At 48.0% G+C, this 14,557-nt stretch overlaps 1 protein-coding gene across 5 annotated transcripts in view; it reads left to right on the top strand.

Moving 5' to 3' along the window:
• LOC109924966 (zinc finger protein 687-like) overlaps window positions 1-11,904 on the top strand; it is a 56,963-nt gene extending 45,059 nt beyond the window's left edge. For 4 of the 5 annotated variants that reach the window (XM_048620440.1, XM_048620441.1, XM_048620442.1 and 1 more), the window contains 4 exons: window positions 421-684; window positions 2,276-2,388; window positions 8,289-8,421; window positions 9,424-11,889. In XM_048620440.1, the coding sequence (XP_048476397.1) occupies window positions 421-684; window positions 2,276-2,388; window positions 8,289-8,421; window positions 9,424-9,864 (951 nt within the window). In that variant the 3' untranslated portion in view covers window positions 9,865-11,889. Of the gene's footprint in view, window positions 1-420; window positions 685-2,275; window positions 2,389-8,288; window positions 8,422-9,423 lie in introns of all 5 variants that reach the window. The other variant, XM_048620439.1, reaches the window with a different exon arrangement.
• Window positions 11,905-14,557: the final 2,653 nt, after the last annotated feature.

Genomic DNA, 14,557 nt, shown 5'->3' with positions numbered 1-14,557 from the left:
TCAGTGCCGAGGGAGCGCCGCACTGTCGGAGGGTCAGTGCCGAGGGAAGCACAAATGTGCTATCTTCCCAATGAGCCTTGTAACCAAGCTGTTTATTCCAGAGGAGACGGGATGAGAAGCAGGTTGTGTTGTCCTTCCGTTTAAACAGCTGTCTTCGATTCTCACTCCAAAGTCTGCGGGATCTGATTGTGTTTTGTTGCGCCATAAATACCTTTCCCAGTTCCTCCAGGAAAGCCTTGGTGTGTAATGTCAGGACGGTACATGAGCAAATATGCCATTGACAATGCACGCATGTAACTGAGGAGCCGGCGGGCAGTTCCTGGTTCATTAGCAGCACCGGGGAGGGAAGGTATTGAGGGAGTTTATCTCTTGCTGTCTGTGCTTTGATGAAATCACTAACAGTTGTATCCCTTCCCTCAGAGCACCCATTCCAACCTCAAGAGTGAGGACGTGGCTCCCAGCTGGACCGTGCCGCCTGACAAAGGGACGGTCAAGTCCAGCCCAGACTCCACGGATGTCTCGACGGACGAGTCATCCACCAGCTCCAAGACGGTGCTGACCCTCCAGCGCAGGAAGGAGATGAGGCTGAAGCTGAAGAATGCCGGCTGGACGTGTGGACAGTGCCAGATGTGGTTCCCTGAGCGTGAGGAGTACGTGACCCACATGAAGAAGGACCATGGCAAGGTGAGCGTCCAGCAGCGACACTTCCATCCTGACCCTCACCCTGGTGCCTCAGCGCTGAAAACATTCAGCAAAAAATCCTCCACCACCTTCTGGCAAAGAAAATTTCAGGGAAAAACGACCCTCCCGAGGGAAACACATTCTCCTTCTCTCTGTCTTAATATTTTATTATCTGACTGGTTTCCACTTCAATCATCATAGAATTCTCTACAGTGTGGGAGCAGGCCTATCGGCCCATCGAGTCCATACCGACCATTTGAAGAGCATCCCACCCCTATTCTATCCACATAACCCTGCATTTCCCATACCTAACCCACCCAGCCTGCACATCCCTGGACGCTATGGGGCAATTTAGCACGGCCAATCTACCCTAACCTGCATATCCCTGGGCACTACGGGACAACTTAGCACGGCCAATCCACCCTAACCTGCACATCCCTGGGCACTACGGGACAATTTAGCACGGCCAATCCACCCTAACCCGCACATCCCTGGACACTACGTGGCAATTTAGCACGGCCAATCCACCCTAACCCGCAAATCCCTGGGCACTCTGGGACAACTTAGCACGGCCAATCCACCTTAACCTGCGCATCTTTGGACTGTGGAAGGAAACCGGAGCACCTGGAGGAAACCCACACAGACACAGGGAGCATATGCAAACTCCACACAGACAGTCGCCCGAGGGTGGAATCGAACCCGGGTCCCTGGTGCTGTGAAGTAGCAGTGCTAACCACTGAGCCACCGTGCTGCCCTGAAAGGGGAAACTAGCCCAAGGGGGCAAACTGACAATAAAGAAGAAACATCCTCCCTGTATCTGACTCCTCTGGTGCCCTCAGCATCTCGTACATGTTTCAATAAGATCAGATTCATTTCTTCACAACCCCGAGGGGCTTAGCCTGTTGAGTCTTTCCTCAGAAGATAAGCCCTTGATCCTCAAATGAGAAAAGTGACCTGCACCTCACTGTTGTTTGTGGGATCTTTCTCTGTTTAAAGTGGTTTCCTACTCCCTGGGGTGATTTGATCCGTGGGGTGGCATGAGGAGAGATTGGATCGGTTAGGACTATATTCACTGGAGTTTACAAAAATGAGGGATGAAAATCTGACGGAAACCTATAAAATTCCAGCAGGACTAGACAGGGGTAAATGTGGGAAGGATGTTCCCGAAGACCAGGTTTGGAGGGAGGTGGGTGGGTGGGTGGGCTGGTTGGGAGGTGGGGGTGGTGAGCCAGAACCAGGGGTTTACAGTCTAAAGGAGACAGGGTAAGACTGAGATCAGGAGAAACATTTTCACCCAGAGAGTGGGGAGCCTGTGGAATTCTCTGCCATCGAAAGCTGGAACATTGAATGTTTTCAAGAAGGAGTTGGATATAGTCCTAAAGGGAGAAAGCAGGAACAGGGGACTGAGTGAATAATCAGCCATGATAGCATTGAATGGTGGAGCAGGTTTGAAGGGCTGAATGGCCTGCTGCTGTTTTCTGTCTTTCTGTGACCTGGGGAGTTTTCTCCGAGACAGCAGGGAGTGCAATATGGCGCGGTGCCTCAGAGTGCTAACGTTAGGTTTTTGATGGTGTTTTATTCTCTGTTGGTGCAGGCAATGAAGAAGTTTCCGTGCCGACTCTGTGAGAGATCATTCTGCTCCGCTCCCAGCTTGCGAAGGCATGTCCGGGTCAACCATGAAGGAATTAAACGCGTCTACAGCTGCAGGTAACTTGACCACTCCCAGCTCAAAGGTTCTGTCTGGTGGAGCGGTGTCCACACCCAGCTGCACTGCTCTCGTCTACAGGCCCATGTACCGCAGCTTAGTGCCTGACACCCTCCACCCTCGAGCTAGGGTCTGACTCTCAGCGAGACAGCTGACCCCAGCAGCGGCCGGAGAATTTTAACCGCAGCTTAAATTGGGAAACGGGGAGTGGGCCTCCGTGACAGTGACTGTGAAGCTGTCAGCTGGTTATTGGGAATTGAAGACTAGCTCACTGTGCCCAAGCCCTGGTCTGGAACTATACGCTGGCTCCAGCTCAGCAATTACCTGGTTCATTCATTTACTCCAATCCTGAGATGAGTGGCCAGTCCCGTCGTTATATCATACTCTCAGCCGGTGCCTATTTCCACTACCTCATTCAGACAGCAGGAGGCCACTCAGCACGCGTTCAACAGTATCACAGCTGATGTGTGGCCAACTCCACACAGCCCTTAATATCTTTGGCCAAAGCAAGTCTGTCCACCTCACATTCAAAATGAACAATTAATCCGACATCTGTTGCTTTCTGATATAACCAGGTGTAGAGCTGGATGAACACAGCAGGCCAAGCAGCATCAGAGGAGCAGGAAAGCTTGTGAAATTTCGCTTGGGAACCCTGCAGCCCAATGGTATCAATGTGGACTTCACAAGCTTCAAAATCTCCCCTCCCCCAACCGCATCCCAAAACCAGCCCAGCTCGTCCCCGCCTCCCTAACCTGTCCTTCCTCCCCCCATCCCCTCCTCCCACCTCAAGCCCCACCCCCAGCTCCTACCTACTAGCCTCATCCCGCCCCGTTGACCTGTCCGTCCTCCCTGGACTGACCTATCTCCTCCCTAACTCCCCACCTACGCTCACCTTTACTGGCTCCATCCCCGCCTCTTTGACCTGTCTGTCTCCTCTCCACCTATCCTCTCCTCTATCCATCTTCTATCCGCCTCCCCCTCTCTCCCTATTTATTTCAGAACCCCCTTCCCCTCCCCCATTTCTGAAGAAGGGTCTAGGCCCGAAACGTCAGCTTTCCTGCTCCTCTGCTGCTTGGCCTGCTGTGTTCATCCAGCTCTACACCTAGTTATCTCAGATTCTCCAGCATCGGCAGTTCCTACGATCTCTGTTGCTTTCTGTTGGCTACATCTGCCACCCTTTATTGATGTGAAATAATGTTTCCTACTTCACTATTGGAAGATCACTTTCTGAGCTCTGTCCCCTAGTCAGAGACTGTACTCTGAGCTCTCCGTTAAAACTGCGATCCCCTTCCCCTTCTAACTTCCAGATAACACAGTCAGCATTTCGGTAATCTCTTCCTATAATTTAACCTTTTGGGATCTGGCCCTTGGCAGCCCTTTCAGCAGATATTCCCGAAAGAAGTCAGCTGGCTGTGAAGGAAAGGTTCAAGCACGCCATGAGATGGTGATGTCGATAAAGAGGCCATTTGGCCCACTGTGCCTATGCCAGCCCTTTGGTAGATCTGTCCCCTTAATCGCGGATGTTTCCCACCCATGGCCCTGCAAGTGTTTTTCTCCTTTGAGTATTTCCCCAAATTCCCTCTTCTTATGGAAGTTCCCATTGAACCCCAGGCTGCACGGCCCAGATCACAACATCTCACTGTCTCTATTTTTAAAAAAATGCTTCCTCAAGTCATCTCTGGTCCTTTTGCCAACTGTGGTAAATCTCTGTCTGTCCCTCTGGTTACTGCCCTGCCCAGAATGCTAAACAGTTCCTTGTTTATCTGACGTATAAAAACCCTGTGAGATTTTGAAAACCTTTTATCAAACTTCCTCATGTATAACGAGACTGTCCCGGATTCGCCATGTGAACTGAAGCCCCTCCATCCTCGGTCCCATACTGAGAAATCTCCCTCTGCAGCCTCTCTGTGACTTTGATGTTCTTCCTACAGCGTGGGGCCCAGACTGGAACCTACCGCACAGCCGAGGCCAAGTGAGTGCTTTGCTTTTGTCATCTCTCTGTAAATGGAAGTGAGAGTCCCGTACACTTCTAAACAACCTCCTCCACCTGTGTTGGTCAGAAGATTGCGTACTCTGCCCTGCCCTCTGCTTTTAAAATTGTATCATTTACTTTACGGACCTGGGAACAGGAGTAGGCCGTTCAGCCCATTAAGCCTGCCCTCCCATTCCATACGATCGTGGCTGTTCGAACACTTTAATGGCCTCTTACTCGCCCCACCCTCATTTCCCTGTATGGCACTGGAATGAGAAATCTACCAATCTCTACCTTCCAACACACTCAACAGCTGCTTTCCCAACCCTCTTTGGCACAGAATTCGAAAGGTTTACCACCCTTTGAGTTTAAACAAAAGTCTCCTCATCTCTGCCCTAAGTGCTATCTATCTTATTTTTAAATTGTGCCCCAGATTCTCGTCTCCCCAAACAAAACATCTTCTCTGCATCTACTCTGTCCATCCCTTGAAATGTTTTGTACGTTTCACTGAGATTGCCTTTCATTCTTCAAGACTTTAGAGAGGTTTTCTCTAATCTCTCTTCATAAGACAGTCCCATCCTCCCCGCGAGTGCGTCTGGTGAACCTTCACTGCACTCCCTTTCTGGCACCAATTTTGTTTATGTTACTCCTGATCCAAATGAATCGCTTCCCACTCCCAAGTAATTTTCATCTTCCCCGTGTCCATTCGTTTCAACAGACTGTGTCTGACAAGGCAAGAACCCTCAGTTACTTCAACCCTCCCTGTTGCCTTATTAAAGAACTCCATCAAGTTAATCCAACATGATTTGTCTTGAACTTGTACTGACTGAGGTGTAGCATTTGCTAGCACCAATGGGATTTTGGGGGTGGGGGGTGTGGGTGCGCAGTTGGAAGATTACAACTGCAGCCTCTACAGTGTTTTCTTTCTAAATGTATTCATTCACGGGATAAGGGCATCGCTGACCAGACAGCATTTATTACCCGTACCTCAGTTCAGAGTCAACACATTGCTGTGGGTCTGGAGTTACGTAGGCCAGACCAAGTAAGGATGCAGTTTCCTTCCCTAAAGGGCATCAAAGACTCAGATGGGTTTTTCCAACAATTGGCAATGGATTCATGGTTATCATTAGATTCTTAATTCCAGACGTTTTACTGAATTCAAATTCCACCATCTGCCGTGGCGGGATTTGAACCTGGGTCCCCACAACATTATCCGAGTCTCTGGATTAACAGTCCAGCGATAATACCGCTAGGCCATCAGCTCCCCTCCAAAGTGGTACCCTTGCTTCCACCCTTGTGTCTATCCTTACTTCCCTCGGCATCCGAGGAGACGTCCTAGTGGACCTGGTGATTTATCCCCTTTTTTGTGAAGACTTTTGATACCCTTCTCTAAATTTCCTCCTCCTCCTCTTCCCCCATGGGTTTTCACCCCATTCTGGCATAGCTGCTGCCCTGTCCTGTTCTCATCCTGCTCCTCCTCTCGTGAAGACCAGCACAGAGCACTTATTTGGTGCAGCAGTCCTGCCTGCAGGGGTCCACAAGGTGATGCTTACGGTCCTTAGTCATGTTATGGACCAGACCAAACCCCCCTTGAAATAGAAGATAGACTAGACCCTAACTTTTTCTGATTTTAAAGGCAGGCGAAAGGTGTTGTGTCCCCAATGTAATTTGTTTGGTCAAACTACTAGATTGAAAGCAAAACACACTTTATTCATCCACTATAGTTAAATTATGACTAAATATAGAAAGAATTGGAATGTCTTAACTCTATTGGAAAATATAACAATAGATACTTACTAAGTAACTGTTCCAAATATAGTCACATCCCATAAACACATCATTAGCAAAAGGCAAATTCAGAAAACAGATTGTTTCACATGCAACTCCCGCAGCAGGAAGAAAACCCCCCAGCTTTTGGCTGTAATTGAGAGGCGGGGGGGAGAAATAGCTTCCACTTCTTCAAGACGCCAACAGCGATGGCTGAAGGCTAAAGCTCAAAATCCTGGCTCTGAGGGAGTTTGACCACACCCCTTCAGGCTGCTTCTATTGTTCCAACTTTTTTTTTTAAAAGCCCAAGGCCACACAAGCCGTATACTCTGGTATTTTCGATAAACTGCTCTGTGCCTCTACCTCAAAACCTCTCTTCAAAAAAACAAACAGGACAAAATACACCTCTTAAAGCCACAGTATTGTCATAGTTATGTGTCATCACCCAAGTGGCATGGGTAGCCATGGTCTTTCGACCTTTCCAGTCGCTGCAGCATTGAGTGGCTGTGTTTCCGGATCTCTGTTCGAGCAGATCTTCAGTGCAGTTGAGTTGCTTCCTTCACTGTCTGCCGTTTATTCCTGTTCTGTTGATGATTAGTCTTCATGCCTGAACTGTACAGGTCGCGTCTCACAAGTTGATATAATTTAAAAGTTATATTGTCCTTCCAGCCTCATTCGATGCTTATTGCTTCATTCTTTTTGCCACGCGGTGGTTTACCCTCTGATTAATTCTCAAACTGTATGTTTCAATGCACAAAACAAAACAGAAATTGCTGGAAAATCTCAGGTCTGGCATATCTGCAGAGAGAAATCAGAGTTAACGTTTCAAGTTGAGTGACCCTTCCCCAGAACTGGTTCTGAAGAAGGGTCACTCGACCTGAAACATTAACTCTAATTTCTCTCCGCAGATGCTGCCAAACCTGCAGAGCTTATCCAGCAATCTCTGTTTTTGTTTCTAATTCCCAGCATCCACAGTTCTTTAGGTCTTTAATTTATGTTTCAAAGAGGGCTGAGATTTCTTTACTTGCTGGACACAACCTGTTTTAGTCCAAAGATTCTGAATTCAGTAATCAAGCTGACTTAATTTTTAAAAAAGTACTTTTTGTTTCTGCTAAGCCCTATATCCCTAAGGTTCGGAATATGTAGGTCTGAATCCTACCATGGTAGATGGAGAAGTTTGATTTCAGCAGAAAATCTGGAATAAAAAAGCTAGCCAACAGTCTAAAATTTGGCCTGAATTTCCATCTAGTTCACGTGACCTTTTAGAGAAGGAAAACCGTTGCCCTTGCCTGGTTGATTCCAGACCCACACCCTCTGGGCAATTGGGGATGGGCAACAAAAACTTGCCCAGCCTGGTGACGCCCACATCCCGTGAGTGAATATAAAACCATTCTGATTTCAGTACTGCTTTTGACACTGACTGTCACTGTGATTTTTGGATAGATGCATTCAAATACACTTCTATGGCACTGTTGTGTTGTACACACTGTAATGTCCTTCTTATTCTTTGTCATACTGTATATCTTCATGTACTTGAGCGCAGATATTTTCTAATCACCCCATTTTCAGAGATAATATTGAGCACCTCTGGAGCAGTTTGCACTCAAACCTCCTGGCTCAGAGGTAGGGTCGCTACCACTGCACCCAGGCGCCCTCAGCAGCTAAATGTATGTGTGTATCCACGCACTTGTCTTTTACAACTGAATAGATTAATTTTTGCAAGTCGGTCAGCCCTGTTTGTTGCTTTGAGTGCAGCGAATGTTGCTATATCCCGCGTCCCTCCGGGAATGCACTTTCTTGAGATGGAGAAACAGTCTGAAAGTAAACAGACACAGCCTTGACTAAACCGTCGTGCCCGTTCTTTAAGTAGGCACTTTTTTTGTTTGAACTATCAATGATTTATAAAAAAACCCAAACAAAAACACAAGTTGCTGGAAAAGCTCAGCAGGTCTGGCAGCATCTGTGAAGGACAAAACATCAGAGTTAACGTTTCGGGTCCGGTGACCCTTCCTCAGAACTGGGATTTCCGTTCCAATCTTTCTTCTTGTCCACCTATGATTTATAAAACGCTGGGCTCCTTCCTTTTATGATAATGTTACACTCAAAGTATTAGTGTTAGAAGGAACACAAAGCAGCTTTGTGATATCCTGCCTGTCATTTCAGACACTGCAGCGAAGGCAAGAGGACATTCAGCAGTCGCCTGACTCTGGAGAAACATTTGCAAGTCATTCATGGTATTAACATGGCAGACCACGCTCAGGACCAGGAGAATCTCTTCGAGAGAGTGAGCATTAAGGTAACACCGCTCAGACCAAATGTACGTTACAGACTTCCAGAGTAACAGCCCCTCCATCCCGGTGGCTGGCCTAGAAAAGCACCTTGTAGATTACAGTCTGGACCAGGCGGTCTGCGCTGAATTAATGGAACTCTGGCGAGGCAGCAATCAGGGTCGATCCTGGGGTACGGAGGGGAAAAGCAGCCTGAGTTTCTGCTGCTAATCGCTGTTGAGAGAGACTCCTACTGGAAGTGGAGTGTTTAAAGTGTTGATCAGGACTGGATTGGATTCCACTTTGCTGCTTCCACAGTCAATTTGTGCTGCGTTGTAAATCATTTTTAATAGTCTTGGCCCTGTTCTGTGGAGCTCTATCAGTGCAACAGACTTCGGGAGCAACACTGAGCAAATCTGCTAGTGATGACATTTTTTAAAAAGTCTTTATTTTTCTCTCTTTCACATTCTGGGTCTCTTGCTCTTTCTCCTACTCATTGTTCCGCCCTCACTTTCTCTATCTCTCGCACCCTCTATCGCTCTCACTTTCTCTGTGTCTCCTGCTTGCTTTCACTGTCTGGTTCAATCATGCTGTTTCACCTCATCCTCCCCACCACCACCTGACATGCTGTCGCTTTCTATCCACTGTTGTGTCCACACCATTCTTCCACTTTCCCTTCGCCCTGGCGCCCACTTGGTCTCTCTGCCTATCTCACTTGTGCTCGCCTGATATCCCTCCATCCTGCTTGTGTGTGTTTGCCCTCTCTCATGCCCTCATTGTCTCACTGGCTTGCCCTCCCACTGCCCTATTCGCTCACTTTACCACCCTCAATGTCTGGCTCACTATTGTACTTGATCTCTGCATCTGGCTCTCTCATGTACCTGTGCTCTCATCCCCAATTTGGTTCACTCCGGCGTTCGCTCCCTGTCTCTCTTTGGCCTCTGTCCATCTTGCTGTCTCGTGCTCGGTCTCTGTCTCTGTCTCTTTTTCTCTCTCTCTGTCTTTCTTTTGCTCTTTCTCACTCTCAACAGACGACCATTCGCAAGCGGCCGAGCTCGCGGGACGGGCCGGAGCACTGGGGCTCCGAAGGCGCCAAGAGCCGGAAGCTGAACGGGAGCTCGACTTTCCGATGCATGAAGTGTGGCCAGACCTGCAGCAGCTTCTCCGATTTCCACAAACACATTGGCCAGCACCGAACCGGTGCCTCATCGTTCCAATGCCGTCACTGTGGGCTGTGCTTTGCTGCCCAGCTCTCCTTAAATCGTCACCTCTTCATCGTGCATGGGCTGAAAGAGTCCGAGGGGGCGAAGGGAACTGAGGATAAGGGAGAAGCCGAGTGGATGAAGTTGGAGGGTGGGGTGATTTGTGATGTGTGCGGGAAGCTGTTTGAGAGCGTACCGTTGTTAAAAACACATTTTCGGACACATGGGATGGCCTTTATCAAATCAAAACAAAATGGTCTGGATAAGTGAGTGCACAATATGTTGACAAAAGCTTTCTTTCTAAAAGATATTTTTATTTATATGGTGCCTGGCAGGGTGAATGCCAGAGACCCAGAGATCCCGGGAGATGGAAAGCAAGTCTCCTTGTTTCATTGTCATTATCTTTTCCCCTTTTGCAGTTCAGTTCTCTTCTGGGTGAGACTCCAAGAGAGTGGCACGCGTTTTTTTTTCTGGGGATGGAGATGTGGGGGCAGGCAGGGAGGGGGAAGGAGTGGGCCGCCACAGAGCTGGAAGGGATTGAATCCCGTCCCTGGGTCATATGGAGTCTGCCTGCTCCCACCTGGGACAGCGTGACCAACAACAACACTTGGCCTGGGGTTTCCTCTGATCTGCCCTGTCCAGTGAAAGCTGAGCTGCCCAGTGCAGGACACCTCTGGGTAAGACCAGTCCTGTGTTCCATGTGCCCTGCACCATCCTCTGGCCCTCTTCCCCTGACCCACCACAACCACCACCACCCCCACCCCCACCCCAACGCAACCTGCATCACACATTGGATAGGGCATTCAGTGACCCCCTCTCTAAGGGGGTTTCCCCTTCCACCCTCAGTAATCAGGCATCAGGGAGAAGGCAGTTTTGTCTCATGGGCCTGTTGTTGTACCCCTCCAGGAGTAAACTCTCTGATAAATTCCCCTCCACGCCTGAAAGCCAAAAGAGAAACAAAGCTGACAGAGTGAAGCTGATGGGCCCTCAGTAACCCAGGCGATGTTGAATTGTGGCTAATGGTTTATTTCCAGACCATTCACCTTTCCCCGTTTGTGGGTAAGCCGTGCCTGAGCAGAGCATGTTTGGTGTTGAATCTCTGACCACTCTGTTCCTTCGTTCATTTTACTGTCTCACTGGACAGGACTGCACTTGACTGAACAACACAAGTGCCCAGGTGAGGCAGAGGGGGATTTATGTATGTTCTGTTTCTCCCTGTTTGGGAGTGGGTTAGGAAGGGTCAAACAGGGTCACAGTGCAGGTAGGTCCATATACGTGAAGCCACTGAGGACAGGATCAGGTTCAGCTGTGATGACCTCCATTATTGAATGCCCTGTGAGACCACACTAAACATCATCACAGTGACTGCAGTACGGGAAGGAGCGTGAGGCTCCATGTTGGCTGCAGAGGGCTGGTGTTGGGGTGCACACACACCCATCCCCGAACCATAGGTCATGTCATAGTTATGTCATCCCAGGGAGAGGGATCAGTGGAAATGAACAGTGGCTCAGTGTGGGTGAGGGGATGGAGGTGGTGTTTAATACGATGGTCGAGTTCGCAGGGTCAGCCAAGGATTCCATGGTACTCACAAGATCATTGACTCAATTTTCCACTCTGCTCCTGCTGTCAGGTGCTAGGGGAATGCAGCAGTTCCAGCTGGGCCTGATTACCGCACGCACGCACACACATGCGCGTGCACACACGCATGCACACGCGCGCGCGCGCACACCCCCACCCACCCCAAGTCCAAAACGTTTTGAGCCCACCTTGTCTCTGGTGCCACTTGGGTGGGAGTTAGTGCCCATGCCCCTGGGATGTTAGTCTTCAAAATAAATTTGCTTTCAGTTGCTGTCTGGTGGCAGTGTTGCAAGAGAGATCAAACCTGCATTGGTGGTGACCTTAATATACAGGAGTTGAAGAGATGATGAATGAAATTAACCATCGCTGTGTGGAATCAAGGTGTCGCCCTCCTTGGATGTGTAAGACTTTTGGTTTGGGGAGGGTGGGGGGTTTTGGGAGAGGGGTGGGGGCGAGGTTTGATGGGGCATTATCTGCAAAGGTGCACGCACTAAGCCAATGGGTTGTATGATAAGATTTTGGAATTTGTCAGAAATCTATTCTTTAATGAGCCTGTTTTTTCTTCTTGCCTTGCGAAGGACACAAATTGTAATTTTTATTTAGAATTTATTTATATATTGAAATTGTAGGTGCAGAGATTTAAAAAGATTTCTACAGTTTGATTTCTGTGAATGTGCGAGTGAATGTAATGAAAATGCATTAAAATTTTCACGGCTGTTTGTTAAAACGGGGTATTAGTTGTTCATTTTCCATGTTTTCTCTCGCCCCCTTGGATCGCGTTTATCCGCTGAGGAAGGACGATACGTTTCAACAATTTTATTAACATTTTATTATACAGGCACTACCTTCTCTTAGATTCTTCAATGCAACATTTCTAGGTATGAGACAACAAGGTGTAGAGCTGGATGAACACAGCAGGCCAAGCAGCATCTGAGGAGCAGGAAAGCTGACGTTTCGGGTCTAGACCCTTCTTCAGACTCTTTTTCTAAAGACGGGTCTAGACCCAAAACGTCAGCTTTCCTGCTGTGATGCTGCTTGGCCTGCTGTGTTCATCCAGTTCTACACCTTGTTATCTCAGATTCTCCAGCATCTGCAGTTCCTACTATCTCTGCAACATTTCTAGGTATGATCCACTTTCAGATACCTGTCACTACTGAGACTGTTCTCATCCAGCATTACCAATGTAGCAAGCTGTCACATGCAGGGTAAAGCTCTCTCTCTACACTGTTTCTTGCTCCCCCCCCCTCCCCCCCCCCAAATCCCCCCATCAAACACTCCCAGGACAGGGATAGCATGGTGTTAAATACAGACTAAAGCTCTCTCTACACTGTCACCCCATCAAACACTCCCAGGACAGGGACAGCACAGGTTTAGATACAGAGTAAAGCTTTCTCTATACTGTCACCCCATCAAACATGCCAAGGACAGGGACAGCAAGGTGTTGAATACAGAGTAGAGTCTCACAGAATAAGGAGTAAAAGGGCCTTGACCTTGGTTCAGGGAGCCATTCGAGTGGGGGAGAGGAAGTGGCAGTGTAGTAGTGATAGGGAGCAGCATAATTTGAGCGATAAATACTGTTCTCTGCAGTTGCGAGCATGAGTTCTGAAGGCTCTTGTTGCCTGCCTGGTGCCAACGACTTGGATGAGGAAAGTGAACAATATCCATTTTTGCAGATGACACAAAAACAGGTGGAAGACAAGGTTAGGATGATAAAAAGAGTATGAAGGTTGGGATTGTTTTCGGTGGAGTTCAGACGAATGAGGGGGGGATCTCATAGAGACTTACAAAATTCTAACGGGACTGGACAGGGTAGATGCAGGGAGGATGTTCCCAATGGTGGGTGTGTCCAGAACCAGGGGTCACAGTATGAGGATTCGGGGGGGACAATTTAGGATGGAGATGAGACGTTTCTTCACCCAAAGAGTGGAGAGCCTGTGGAATTCATTACCTCAGGAAGTAGTTGATGCCAAAACATTGAATGGTGACTATATATAACAGTTGGGGTGAATGGGATCAAAGGTTATGGGGAGAAAGCAGGATTAGGCTATTGAGTTCAACAATCAGCCACGATCACGAAGAATGGTGGAGCAGGCTGAAAGGGCTGAATGGCCTCCTGCTTCTATCTTTTATGTTTCTATGATATGGACAGATTAAGCGAGTACACAAAAACCTGCTGGGTGGAGTATAGAGTGGGAATCTGTGAGGTTGTGAACTTTGACAGGAAGAATAAAGAAGTCAAATATTATTGAAATGGCAAAAGACTACAGGACAGATGGTTTTGGGAGTCCTCATGTACAAGTTCACTAGCTAATCAGGAAGGCAAGTGGAATGTTGGTCTTTATTTCAAAGGAAATGGAGTAGAAAAGTTGGGAGGTTTTTCTAAAATTACACAAGGCACTAGTCAGACCACAGCTGGAATACTGTGAACACTTTTTTGGCCCCTTTATCTAAGGAAAGATAGACTGGAGGCATGAGGCTGGTCCCATTGGAGGGACTATCTTATGAGGAGAGGTTGAGTCAGTTGGGCCTATACTCATTGGAGGTTAGAAGAATGAGAGGTGACCTTATTGAAGCACACAAGATTTTCAGGAGGACTTAACAGGGGAGATGTGGAGAGGTTGTTTCTCCTTGTGGGAGAGTCTAGGAGCAGAGAGGCATCATCTCAGTATAACGGGGTGCAACATTTAAGACCAAGATGGGGAAGCATTTCTTCTCCTGTATGGGAGTGAATTTCTGGAATTCATCGCTTCCAAGGGCTGTTGGAAGTTGGGACACTAATTATATTCAAGGTTGAGACAGATTTGTAATCAGGAAGGGAATCAAGAGTTCGGGAGGAAAGTGGAGTTGAGGGTTATCAGTTCTGACATGATCTCATTGAATGGCAGAGCAGATTCAATGGGCTGAATGGTCTACTTCTTCATCTTATAATCTTTTGGCTCCTTCTTTCCATCTGTCTCTCGCTCCTTCCTTCCCTGCCCCCTTCCATCGCTTCCTTTACCCTCTTCTTTCTTTTGTCTTCTTCATTCCCTTCCCCCTTCCCTCTCCTTATCCCCCTCTCTGCTGGACATCTTCTCTCTCTGTATCTGAGTCTATTTGCATGATTTATTCCTCCTCTCATCCTGGTTTTGTCTTATTATATCCGGTTTGGCTGTGAAAGCTGACTTGGTTTAAGAGCTTGTGGGTTTCAGTGCAGACAATGATTACCCAGACGGAGCCTCAATCAGGAGGAAGAGCTGAACTGTGTTAATTATTTTCTTGTCTTGGTTCTGCGGATAATTAGAGCAAATGGCAACTCCATTTTCACTTGTGGAGTTTAGCTTTTACCCAGCTCTGAAACAGTTCCTTGTCTTGGTAAAGGCAGCTCCTGGTATCTCTGATATAACAA

Source organism: Rhincodon typus, chromosome 46 (assembly GCF_021869965.1).
Source record: "Rhincodon typus isolate 14 chromosome 46, sRhiTyp1.1, whole genome shotgun sequence".
Taxonomy (NCBI): Eukaryota; Metazoa; Chordata; class Chondrichthyes; order Orectolobiformes; family Rhincodontidae; genus Rhincodon; species Rhincodon typus.
The sequence above is the reverse complement of the archived record's forward strand: the minus strand, read 5'-3'. Positions and strand labels throughout refer to the sequence as shown.